Source organism: Sardina pilchardus, chromosome 12 (assembly GCF_963854185.1).
Source record: "Sardina pilchardus chromosome 12, fSarPil1.1, whole genome shotgun sequence".
Taxonomy (NCBI): Eukaryota; Metazoa; Chordata; class Actinopteri; order Clupeiformes; family Clupeidae; genus Sardina; species Sardina pilchardus.
This window is the reverse complement of record NC_085005.1, coordinates 19,352,779-19,363,706: the sequence shown is the minus strand read 5'-3', so window position 1 is coordinate 19,363,706 and position 10,928 is coordinate 19,352,779. Positions and strand designations below refer to the sequence as shown.

General features: G+C 43.7%; 1 protein-coding gene across 1 annotated transcript in view; it reads left to right on the top strand.

Moving 5' to 3' along the window:
• The window catches only part of prkchb (protein kinase C, eta, b), a 31,336-nt gene extending 25,794 nt beyond the window's left edge, over positions 1–5,542 (top strand). The window contains exons 14-15 of the mRNA XM_062550101.1: positions 3,811–3,957; positions 4,251–5,542. Coding sequence (XP_062406085.1) covers positions 3,811–3,957; positions 4,251–4,397 — 294 coding nt within the window. The 3' untranslated portion in view covers positions 4,398–5,542. The remainder of the gene's footprint in view (positions 1–3,810; positions 3,958–4,250) is intronic.
• The last annotated feature ends 5,386 nt before the right edge of the window (positions 5,543–10,928 follow it).

Here is a 10,928-nt window from a genome sequence, read left to right as displayed (position 1 = left end):
TACCGAAGTCTCGAGCGCAATAAAACATTCTCGTGAACAAATGATTTTATGTCACATGGGCAGATTTTAAAGCAACACTAAGGAGTTTTTTGTACCTGAAAATAATGTTCCCAAAATCATTTCAGTGGTTCATCAACTTGTAACAGGGTGAATGGCACTTCTGAGAGTTTACCAGATCGGGTAGCGGTTCTGTAGTACGACATAAGAGACTACAAATTTGACTTGCTTCAATGTTGCTGTCATAAAATCATGCAACATACCTTGTCTGTGGACATGGCTATTTGCTGGATAAACAAGTAGCGTTTGTGCGACAGAGGAAAAGTGCTTTAGTGTTGCTTTAACTGCACGCACGCACAAATTCCACAGCCGAGAGCAGCACAAGCACCTGTGAGTGCGGGGTGCCCTGCAAGGGCACAGTATAACAGCTGGGGGCCAAACGCGCTTTCGAAGACGAGTTCTGCTCTCTCAAAATAGAGCTCTGCTCGCGTGAGTCAACTCTGTTCCCTCCTCCAACCTGTCAAAGGGAGATACTGGCCTTCTGATGATGATGGTCATTTTTTCAATGGGATCACACTAGCCTCATTGGACATTGAATTCATTTGCTTGTGAAGATGTTATATCGTGCTCAGGACTTTTGACATGATTCTAGCACCATAATAATATAATATATACACACAGTGACTCATAGTATGGTACTAACACAACAGTACCCAGGGCAAAAAAAATGAAGAAATGTGGCCCAATGGGAATTGACTCATAGCTGAGTGTAGTATTCTTTGGAAGATCACACCCTGCGATGCTGACGTTGCTACTGTATAAGTGTAAAACTGATATGAAAGTGAGTGGATTTCAGTTAACACTAGAAACACCCAATTTGGTTTCAGAAAGAGAGTGCTGCATTGGGTCAATTATTTTAGAAAAATCAGGTGCTCTTTGGGAATTGCCCAATAGAGCACCTATACTTAAACAAACTGCTGTCCTGTATGTGTGATGTTTCTGGGTGAAAAAAGTAAAAGGCAGTCAGAGGTCCCAGGCACACCCATTTTGGTTTATTCTATTTAATCCCAATTAAGGCAACAAGAAGTAGTAGATTATATGCGCTACCAATGCTTAGGGTTCTCGCACAGAGACCTCTAACTATTCTGCAGAGCTGTAAATGCCTGCATGGTGCAACATCCTCCATGTCACCCAGGGTGAAGCCACACACACACACACACACTGCTGCTAAGCTACTGCTGTAGTGATGGGATCATCAACACACACACACACACACACACACACACACACACACACACATACACACACACACACACACACACACACACACACACACACACACACACACACACACACACACACTCTCCAGTAGCAGAGACTGACCTCTCTGTGACCCTTCTCCAACAAGACATTAGGCAGGCAGAGTATCAGTCTGGACAGCTGTAAAGTATGTAGGGCAGAGAGGGAGGGGGCAAGAACGCAGGGAGGACACACAAAATGGGAGAAAGAGAACGAGGGAGAAAGAGGAAAATGAGGGAATGTGAGACTAACAAAAACAAACAGGCTGGTAAAAAAAAGAGATGGAGACTTCTTCAAAGAGAGAACAAGTAGGCACTTGACTCAGAGGCCGACTCTGTGTCATCACTAACACAGCTGTGCCACATGCCGTGTGATCACTGTGCGGAGTCAGCCATTCCACAGGCATGGAAAGAGTGCATGCGGAGTGGGACTGTACATGCAGAGTGGGACTGTACCCTGCGCTATACAGCCTGACTGCAGCAGAGCCAAACGCTATTGATTTGAATAATGCTATGGAAAAACCACTCGGACACGTGGCAGTGGTATTGAACTGCACACTAGCAGCAGTCTGACCCTAGACATGCGCGAGCGATTGAATGGTTAATATAACCTGTGTCTCTGAATCACAAGGCTTTGACGTGCTATGAACAATGGAGTAATGGATTCTCATACTGTATGCATTAGCAACCCATTCATTAGCTATATCGTCAGTGTTTTTTGTCAGACAGACATGAAAAGCAATAGAAAATGTTGGCTACACAGGCAGATTGGAAAAAAAATATTTTGTTTGGTATGGTTATGGCATTTAGCAGATGCGTTTGTCCAAAGCTATTCACAGAGTCTTAATAGTTAAAATAAAACCATTTTTTAAAAGCTAGTAAGCAGTCATTATTTATTTTCACTTATTTCTGGACCCACTGCATTCTTAGATTTCTGATAAAAAAAATATCTGGAAGTAAATATAACATTTTATTGTGTTTATTCAGTGACTAATCCCAAGTCCAGGTTTGAATTTGGTGACACTGAACACTGCTTATTTGGGAGCGGTGCTGTTTTACTGGCAGCTGTAATGTCAGCAAAGGGGAAAATTAAAAAAAAAAGTCTTCTGACCTTCTGAATTGTGCAATCCCCAAACTTTCAAGCACTTGCCTGTTTGGATTGCCAAAACCTTGCCACGACAAGATCGGTGCTCTCAGTCGTCACTAGCTGCGTAAGCAGCCACGTCTGATTCATCTTGGTGAGTGCAGATGGCCATTGAGCCACCTCTGGCTCCAAGGCACTTCCTCATAGGGTGCCTCTCATGTAAAGTTTATACGTCCTCCCTCGCTCCTCGGGCCTCGATCCTCACTGATCTACATAAAGAAAGATAGATGAAGGGATAGACTATCGTTGCTGCCGTCCCATCATTCTTTATGTAGATCAGTGAGGATCGAGGCCCGAGGAGCGAGGGAGGAGGACGTATAAACTTTACATGAGAGGCACCTATAACCTCCCGTCACCAGGGATAATTACGCTTCCCGATTGTCCTCCTCTAGAGGCCCGGAGAGGAGGGGCCGGCCGACCCCCTTGACCTTTGCGACCTCATTAGGCCCATCTTCCTGACACAAAAGTAAGGGGTCAACAATGGCTGCCTTAGTGAAGTGGAGAGTGATCTCCTGCAGCACAGGCCCCCACTTTGTTGGTTTTTTTTTTTAAAGAACGGAGAGATCTGCCCATGTGCGGAGAGCCTCTCAGTGTGCTAGATGTTTTGTTGCAATAATTGCAGTGGACAGACCAGTACAATGAAAATGGCCAGTCGGGAAACTTTGCATAAGGAGACTGAGAACAGTGGATTCCTGGGGACGTTCTGTATCGCAGGCAGGAGGCCACTGTCTATCTCCCAGCTATACACTGGTTGATTGGGTGTGATGCCAAATTGATGTGATTTTAACCCGGCATCAGTCGGATCCTACAAATATTTTAATCAGGGCCAAATTCCTGTCTGATTTGTCGTGTAGCTTGGCCAGGCTCACGATGCCCGATTAGAAGACGTAACAATCAATGTTCCAGCTCTGGTCTGATCCGATTGGATTTCTTGCATGTCAGAAATTGTTATCGGCTGTTTCGCCATGTGAGCAGTTGAATGTACAGTGAGAGCACATCAGTCACGTCCAGTTGAAATGTGTATTGTGAGTTACCACGTTGTATGCACCATATTCCTGAGTTACCATGTTGTATGAATTAACTGTGTGTGCCGATCTTGTTTTGCATACAGAAATCTCTCATTCACTCTTTGCATAAGCTAGTCTTATTACATGGCCAAAGTCTCGTATGATCTTTAACTCTTTTTTTTGTTCTGTTTTTCTCTAGTGTCTGTTTCTGTATTTATTTACTAATAAATAATGTTCACAAAAAAGATGGATAGAAAATATAGTTACGGGTTGTAACTTGGACTGAAGCTTGGTACAGTTCATATTGATATTAATAAGCCCCCAGCTGATGCATGTGTGTTTGTGTGTGTGTGTGTGTGTGCAGCTTCTGATGAAGGACCCCCAGTGTCGTCTAGGCTGCGTGGAGAGAGAGGGAGGAGAGGAGGCCATCACGTCCCATCCGTTCTTCTCCGGCCTCAACTGGAACGCCCTGAAGAAGCGAGAGCTCGAGCCTCCCTTCAAACCCAGAATAGTGAGTCCAGCCTGCTGACGCTGCACATCAGTTACATTGTGTAGTCACTGCTACTCTTCTGTTGAGCCTTTGTTGTGGTGTTGTTATGGTTGTCTGCTATGCTGTCATTTGCTGTCTTTTAGATAGATAGATACGTTATTGATCCCCCAAGGGGAAATTAAAGGTCGCGATTTTGTCGATCGTGTTTCGTATTTAAGCAATATGGCACAAGCGAGAGGGAGGAGGAGGAGGAGGAGGAGGAGGAGGAATTTAGCATTTCAACTATTGCCCTTGCTCCCTTCTCATTTCTACAGAAATCGCTGGAGGATGTGAGTAATTTTGATCCCGACTTCACCCAGGAGGAGCCCACGCTTACTCCCATCGAGGACACCATGTTCGCCTGCGTCAACCAGGAGTTTAAAGACTTTTCCTTCACAGCCCCCGAGCTGCTGGCCACATAACAGAGTGCTGGACAATGTATTTAAATGGGCTCGAACGCACACACACACACACACACACACACACACACACACACGTGGAAAACATTCAGTTATACTATCCCACTCAGACAAGCCCATTGTCTCATCATTCTCATACAATATGAGTCTTGAACACAAACACACAAAACTATGGCCATTCCGGCAGCTGTCAGCTATTCTTGGAACTGTTTGAGCATCAAAGCCGGGAACCAGAGCTTTGAGCAACAAATACATGAAAGAAGACTGTGGCTGAATATTCCTGTTAAGTTGTGAATGCCTCTGTGGCAGACCCATGCATTGTGTTCCAAATCATGTGTGTGTGCGTGGGTCACAATTTAACTTGAAAATTAGTGAGCCTACTGTGTGTCAAAAAGGTGTTATCACTTCGTAGTAATAATGTGGAAAAGGCCTGAAGAGACTTGAAATGAATTGCTCCATGTGTTGACCGCAAAGTGAACAGCCTCCTCTTAAATGATTCAGAGGGGTAGGTGTTAGTGACTGCGGCATGACCGAAGAATGAATTTTTGATGACAACAAACAGGTACCTCTCTTTTGCACCTACCAAAAGACCTAGCACCTATTGTCTTCCTCTGCCACCTGTCAGTTTCGCCTTTGCTTTGATCGACCTTTGCTTGCTTTGTTGGCAAGCCTCTGCTTTGCTCTGAAGTCCAGAAATGCCCAAGACTTCTCCGCCAAATCAAATGTCCCATTAGGTGTCCTAATTGAGGTCAGACATTTTGTTCAGCAGCACCAGAGCAGGTTCATTATTTGTGAGGATCTCTAGCATCGCTGTTGTTACCGAGACAGAATGCCAAGACTGTGGCCTTGGCAACTCACTCGCTTGTGGCCATATTGGGTCGATTAGATTGTAAAATTACAGAGACTCAAATAGCACAGATGTTTTCATCTTGTTTCTTGTTTTTCCCAGGCTTGCCAGTCTGAAATGCTCATTTGCTGTGTTGCAGAAGGATGTCCCCCTGGGGTTTTGTTATAAATTATTTTAACAAAGGCAAGACCTCAGTAAGAGGGAAAAAGAGAGGGAGAGCGAGAGAGAGAGAACATGTTATACCCAACGACAGGCCTTTTAATTTCTCACATGCTTCCAATAAATAACTTGTTAAATAAAACTATGTTTTCATAATTTGTTTGTGTGTGTGTGTGTGTGTGTGAGGGAGAGAGTAGACAGTGAACACGCATGTACTGTAAGTATATAAAATCAGGAGTACTCCCTACACCATTTCCTGTTGAGTATGGCAATGCACTACTGTGACGAATGGCCCGGACCATTGACCTACATTAGTCACAATGTTTTTCCCCAACCCCTACCCATCTTGCCTAATGTAGGAGCCAACTGATGGCTCAGCCTGATAACAACAGTGCAGGAATCCACATCAAACACGGACAGAAGAAAGGGCACACACGTAAGATGCAAAGTTTTGTATGCAAAAATGGTGAATGTATAGATTAAAATCAAGACCTAAAATTGTTGCTTTATTAAGAACTGTCACAGTTACAAAAAGTAATAATTTCAGTTTCATCTACACATTGCCGATGCTTTGCATTTCATAAAAACCTTAAGAGCCATAATGCATAGTGCTAGGAATCATGGCATCTCATGTGAACACACACACACACACACACACACACACACACACACACACTGGGCCACCCCTCTGTACTATGTAGATTATATAGCTCAGCCTTACGTAAGCTAAAGGAAAAAACACTCTTTGTCCTGACTGGTCCATAAACCATCGGGGCTATCTAAGACCAACCTCTGTTTTTACCATAAGAGGTATGGAAATATATGGAGGGGCCCCTCTGTGTCATATATTAATACACATGTGTAAAGGCTATAGGCTAAAAATATGCCAGTACCCCTGACCAGAAGGCCCCAAGATAGGGGTAGAGTACAATCCAGGGTGGGACAAAAGCAGAGGTCACCTGAAAGGTCAACAGAAAGTAGAGACAGGTTTGCCTTAACATATCAAACACTCCTACCCCCCCCCCCCCCCCCCCCCCAATATTGTGTGCGAAATACATCTAATTTCAATCCTTCTGTCACAAAACCTGGCATGTGTGCAGTATATAGCCATCTCTTGCAAGCAAGCAGGCTAGTTGAATGCTCAAGAAGTAGCCTAGCTGTTGTCAAATTCTTAGGGAACAAAAATAGTGATTGACAAACTATTACATAGACAAAATATTGAATATTGTTGCACACAATAGGCTACTTATTCCCTCTGAATTTAATCTGGCATAAACTGCTATGCAGAGTGCCGCTTTCAGTAGGGTAAATGCGATGACCGCATGAATAAACAACATAAAGTAGCCCATCAAGAAATTGACTATAGACCTACAGTTAGAAAAAAGTGTGTTAACCATCAATATTATCACAGTCATCATAATGGGCAAAGACATTGCATTATTGATCATCCCTGATCGGGGATTCCTAATGTTTCCTCCTGTTTCACTTTACCTTGTCCTTTACAAACTGATGATGAACTTTAAAGGCAGCCAGGGAATAATGTATTTACTCACATACACATTCTTTGGACTGCTACTAAGCCTACCATTTACTACAGCCACTTTCAATTTCTACATTCTCGTCATTACCTCTCCTCGCTGACTGGCCCCTCATCCTGATGGCTTAGGAAAACGTCAGTGCATTGAGTGAAATAAAAATTAGCTGGTAAGGAGATACTGAGCAGGCAGTGTCAGGCTACAGCCCAATGAGTTTCTTAGAAATTGGCTTTCTTCAGAATACGTTGATGGAAGTGATGCATGTGAGTCACAGCATGCCATGCAGCCGCATTCAACCAGTTCAGTCCAGTTCAACCAGAACAGGAGTGATCATCAGCGTATTACGACAGGATTCAAAGCGCCATTGTCATCATCACTACCCAGAGTGGTAGGCTACAAGACATCCTGTGAAGGTGCCCTTTCATGATTCTAAGTACCTCAATGAAAACATCAATTATTGTTTAGGTTAGTGTGTTGACTGAGAGGTGTGAGGTACACAACAACACTGTCTGGGGACAAATTGGCAGAAGGCAGATTACCCTTACACCTGACCAGAGTAGAGACAGGGAAAGTGCTTGTTTCTGAACTATTCACACACATGAATACTACAGAGTGTGTGTGTGTGTGTGTGTGTGTGTGTGTGTGTGTGTGTGTGTGTGTGTGTGTGTGTGTGTGTGTGTGTGTGTGTGTGTGTGTGTGTGTGTGTGTGTGTGTGTGTGTCTGTGTGTGTGTGTGTGAACAAACTGCCCTGCTGTAAGTCATAAAGTGAAAGTGATGCATATTAAATGAAAGATGCAATGATGCAATGCTACCGGGCGGTAACAGGCCTAATCTCCATATTTAGAAAAGGCTCTTATCTCCATAATCACAATGAGGATTTGAAAGGTCACCCACCAGACAGAGCTGGCCTACCTCGCCAGCCAGTTAGCAGCACCTCTCTTTCTCGGACTGTGTGCCTGTACTGTACAAATCAGCACCTGAAATCACCTGTTGTGTAACTCACACTCCTGTATAGAACAGAAATCGGAGGTAGAAATGGTGATATACATTGTGACATTCATCTGAACTCACACAGAATCTATACACAGTGGTGATGAAATGAACTTGGTGCAAAGCACACAAACAGAATTAATCACATCAGTGGCGTACAGCCACATCAGTGGACAAATCCCATCCCTGATAATCCTTATCAGACGTGTAGGCTACTCTGCGAGACAGAAAGAGAGAGAGAGAGAGAGAAAGAGATGGTGGTGGTGGTGGTGGTGGTGGTGGGGGGGGGGGGGGGGGGGGGGGGGGGGCGGGGGTAAATGGCATCTACTATAATCCTGTGTAATGTCAGACAGGAAGTGAAGTGGCATTGGTGGCTCCAGACGAGCCCTTTCACCACAGCTCAGCTGACACTAAATAACTTTGCTAAGAGCAAGGCCAGTGATTCTATAATTAAGACGACAATAATGTGAAACAATGTGATGACTGACTGACTGTAGTGGTGACCTTTGGAACATTAAAGGTTGTGTCTAAATGTAGTTGATAAAAAGATCAAGGTCATGTATCACCATGAGTGTCAGACAGAGTTGTTGACCCAAATGTCCTGTACGTCTACAAGGAAGGTATAACCTGAGTTTGTGTGTGTGTGTGTGTGTGAGTGTGTGTGTGTCCTCTGTGATCAGGTGACAGCAAGCCCTCAGCGAGGAGCAAATCCCATGAAGTGTTTTGTTTGGCTTGTCTCAAGATTCGCTCTCACAGGAAGAGAATGCTGGTGGTGAGTTGGGTGTGTGTTTGCAGGACAGTGCATGCTCACACTCGTATTTTTATGCTTTTAAACCACCACTTGGCAGAGTCCACTATCTCAGAGGTTCAATGTTTTGTTGGGCTAAATGCAGGTATTTGTACAACTTCACTTTCCTCATTTCAAAAAAAAAAAAATCATTTTTCAGCTGTTCATGCATAAATAGCGGAAGTCTGCATCAGGAAATCTTTTTTTGGACAACAGGCAAAAGTATATCACAGACTCCAATGTATTTGACATCGTGTTTTCACATATTGAGTGATTGATTTTCTAAAGCCACTCATCCATGGGGGCTTGGTCAGAAGCACACTTGGCCTCGAAGAGGGAGCTCATAAGCCTGTCTGAACAGTGACACACTGGCAGTGCAGGTCATCTTACTTCACGCTCTGCCCTGCTGGTCGGACTCCGAGCTCTATCTTCTATCTCACAAGAAAACCCAGTGACCCTGAGAAGTATCAAGCGGCTGCCGTAGTGCTGTAATCAATAGTCGGAGTAGCAGCAGCCTGCGACTGCATTCACAGCTCTGTCTGAAAAGGCAAGGCTGCATCACGCCCCTTAGATAAACACCTCATTAACACTTGTGTGGCCACAGCAAAAACCTTTTTGTCGTTTCAGAGTTGAAATGATCTGACTACAGTACACCTGTGCATGTAGTCTGGGCGATTTTGTAGGAATAACATGATCTGAACCTTGTTAGTATAGCAATGGACAGATCAAATTGCATCATATACTCATATATCAAAGAAAAAAAAACACCATACATATAGGCTAGTTGTAGTGCATTTATGAAATATCTCTTTCTGGGTGACCAGCAGCCATATGAAATAGGCAACATCAAAAATGGCCCCGCCATTTCAGATGGCAATCAACTGGAAATTCTGCAAACATTACATATTTGTAGTGGCCTGTGGTAGGTGGTTAGAAGGGGCCATGATACTTAACTATCTTAACAAAGGTGGAATATAACAGCATCTTAGAAGAAAAAAATGCTGGCTGGATTATTTGCCTATATTCATTCAGACATTTTATAGTGTAGGCTAATATTTGAGCAGACACAGTTCAGTTGCTGTGATAACAAGACAGAAATGAGACAAAGTCCATTCTCTTCTGAACAATTATCTGATTATTATCCTACATTAGAAGAAAATGACTTCACAGAGACACACAAATGCATGCCCACACACACAGTTACCAAGTCTGTATTAAGAGCAACTTAATCAACTTGATTTTCTGTAAAGTCGTTTACCAAAATGATGAGCTGTGGGTTGCGATTTTTTGGGCTTGTTTCTAAAGTTGCTTAACTTCGCTTGCTTCTTTTCTTCTGTCTCTCTCAACTATCTTTCTACTAAACCACCAAGGCGGCATACTGAGTTTCTGTAATTCAATATTGGGCAAAATAAATTAAACACAGGAGAAAATAGCCTACAGCCACAAGCGGCGATGACGGGCCTGAGCGCCTGCGACTCCGCGACGTGATATTTCAGAATCCAACAATGCACTCACATGTGGTGCGCATGTCAAAGAATACACATATCTGATTTGTGTGTTGTTTTTGCAAGTTTTACACACTGGAAACACTTACTCACTTCCTGTTGGGTGTGACATTTTACACTGATTGTATTCACTAGGGTGGTTCTACACTAAATAGGGTAAATGATGCGCTTAGGGTAAATGATGCGCTTCCAAGTGATGAAATCAAATGTAGAATAGACAATGCAGCAACACCCCCAATGTCACGCCAAGCATGCATGGCAAGAGACCAAAACACGCGCACGCGCACACACACACACACACACACACACACACACACCTGTTGAACTGTATATCCTCTATCTTCAAGCTATACAGCCAGTTTAAAAAACCCACATTGAACTCGAAGCCTCTCCTACTACTCTGAAATCTCCAGTAACGAATTAGGCTATTTTGTTGTTCATTCACACCAGTTAATACTAACATACATACAACTTAGCAATTGAAAAGAATTTCTTCTTAGGGCGTACTCACACTAGGCAATTCGTACCGTACCCGAGTACCCTTGGCCCCTAAAGTCCAGTTCGTGTGACCGTGCTCCAGTACGGTACGGGTGAAACGTACCTAGTGTGAGTGCGCCCTTAGAGTCCAAGATTAGGCTTACTTTAAGGCCTAACATGCACATCAATAAGTGTGATATTCCATGACCACCTTGTGTCTGTTCAGAGTTGACT